The 2,169-nt window shown below is 51.9% G+C and overlaps 1 protein-coding gene across 1 annotated transcript in view; it reads right to left on the bottom strand.

Annotated features, from left to right (window-relative positions):
• The window catches only part of B3GNTL1 (UDP-GlcNAc:betaGal beta-1,3-N-acetylglucosaminyltransferase-like 1), a 136,892-nt gene extending 136,495 nt beyond the window's left edge, over positions 1-397 (bottom strand). Inside the window, exon 1 of the mRNA XM_006886301.1 lies at positions 188-397. Coding sequence (XP_006886363.1) covers positions 188-397 — 210 coding nt within the window. The remainder of the gene's footprint in view (positions 1-187) is intronic.
• Between the last annotated feature and the right edge of the window lie 1,772 nt (positions 398-2,169).

Genomic DNA, 2,169 nt, shown 5'->3' with positions numbered 1-2,169 from the left:
GAGGAGGGTCGGGGAGCGGTAAGGTAAAGCAGGGAGATGGGGGGCAGGTGTGGTGGGAAGGGGAGAGCAGACGTGGAGAAAAGCCGGAGACGAGGAGGGAGGAAGGAAAGGGGACATCAGGCGATCCTAAGAGCTATGGAGAGAGGAGCAGGACGCCCACGGCTCCTCCCCGCGGCCCAGCACCTACCACCTGGGCCCGCGGGCCGCCCAGAGCGGGTGCGGACGGCAGGTCATCCCCGGAGGCCTTCATGGCCGCGCGGGCTCCTCCCCCTCCACGCAGGCGGCCGGGTCCACGCGTCGTCTCCGCCTCAGCCTGTGGCGAGTGCGCGTGCGCGGCGGCTGCGAGAGGCGGGCTCGGAGCAACACTTGCCTCTGATTGGTGAACAGAAACGTCCATTCGCTGCGAGGGCGGAGCTTGCGGGGGTGGGGCAGGAGGATTTGGGAGGGTAGGTCAGAGGTGCTGTCCGTGTTTTCGCCTTGCAGTACTGACCGACCAGGGTGGGACTCCTGGGCCCATCCACCAACAAGTGTCTCCTGGGCTCAGCGGGATTTTTCCCACAGTGGGCTTGAGGCCAGCTCCCGCACAAGTTGACTCTGTTTGCCTTAGTCGTTGTGAGTTGAGCTGACCAGACAACAATATTGCACTTGTTACTTGCCTTAGAGTCATAGCGACCCTATAAACAAAAGGCCTGAAGCCCCTCTTAGGGAGGGAGAAATACAGTGGTGTGGAGTGAGGTCTGGCCGTGTGACCAAGAGGGTCCATCAAAACTACTCTGCCTTCCGTGGGTCCCGGTTTACAGCGACCCCATAGGGTTTCTCCAAGGCGAGCTCATCTACCTCTATGGTACCTCGCTGCCTTGATCACGGTGTCACCAGAGCCCCTTTCACTGCTCATAACCACACCCAGCAAGCCACACTGTTGAGTCTAGCTCCTGGCAACCTTCCTCAGCTTTCCAAGGCTCCACACCTTTGCAGGAGACTCTGCATCTTTCTCTTGCTTTTAGAATGAAAGCTGGGGTGTCTACTAGAACGCCAATCTGAATCTCTCTAAGCTGGTCTGACCAAGTGCAAAGCGAGTGCCACGGTCATGTAAAATTCTTCCTGCCCAGAGTTAAGACAAAGTAAAATTCACTGTATTTGTTAAAAGCCACAGCACAACCAGAGCAAATTTCTGTTTAAAATATTTTAATAGTCACTTTAAAAGTGCTTTTTTCCTTAAGCTCACGTGAGGGGAGATGTGCCTTTCAGATCCCCCACCAGGCAAGCTGAGGAGCAGTGATTCTGGCTTCTTAGGGCCGGCTAAGTGGCTCTGTGAAAAGGAGCTGTCCCTGCTGCATATTCACTCTCCAGCGCAGGGAGAAAACGCCCCCCACGCACACACACACATAGGCCCCCTTTCCCCTCAGTGCCCCAGAGTGTCTGCTGCCAGATTCTTGTTTTCACTGCCATCCCCTAACAAAAATGTAGGGTGAGCTTTGGTCAAGTCTCTTCAGAGCCCTGGCCTTCCACACTTGGAATGGGATGCTGTCAGACCTGCACAGTCTCGTATGCAAGGTACCACCCTACAGTAGTGGAGGCTGCAGCAAAGCTTCCTGACTAAGAGCAACCAGGAATAAAACCCTGGCAGTCTACTTCTAAAAGTCAGTCCTTGAAAACCTTGTGGGTGATAAAGGTGTGATCCCACACCTTTGTGAACCCATCGCCGAAATCACTGTTTCAATATACCTGGACTCCTTCACTGACCCTCTACCTTTCCGAGCTTGTACATTAATTGATGGTCTGACCTACTGTCTGTCCCTGGCCCAGTTTTGACTGCCAGTATTGAGCTTCTCCAATGATTCCTTCCACAGATGTAGTCAGTCTGATTCCTATGCAGCCCGTCAGGTGAGCTCTGTGTGTAAAGTCACCATTTGTGTCTTTTAAAAAGGTATTTGTGATTAATAAATCATTGAAAATATAAAATTCAATCATCCTATTTCCAGCTTCATTTCTACAACAAGCCCATATTTTCAACTACTATTCCTTCTTCACTGTTTCTAACATTTGTATTAAAATTAACCTAACTTTTCAACCTACAACCAGGAGAAGATAACATAGATGAATGGGATCTTCTAAGACTCAAATCCCTATGCACATCCAAAAACTTCTCCAGTAGGGTAAAAAGGGAAG

Source organism: Elephantulus edwardii, unplaced genomic scaffold (assembly GCF_000299155.1).
Source record: "Elephantulus edwardii isolate Elephantulus edwardi_28Jun2011 unplaced genomic scaffold, EleEdw1.0 scaffold00048, whole genome shotgun sequence".
NCBI lineage: Eukaryota > Metazoa > Chordata > Mammalia > Macroscelidea > Macroscelididae > Elephantulus > Elephantulus edwardii.
Note: the sequence above shows the minus strand (reverse complement) of the source record. Positions and strands in the feature narration are given on the sequence as shown.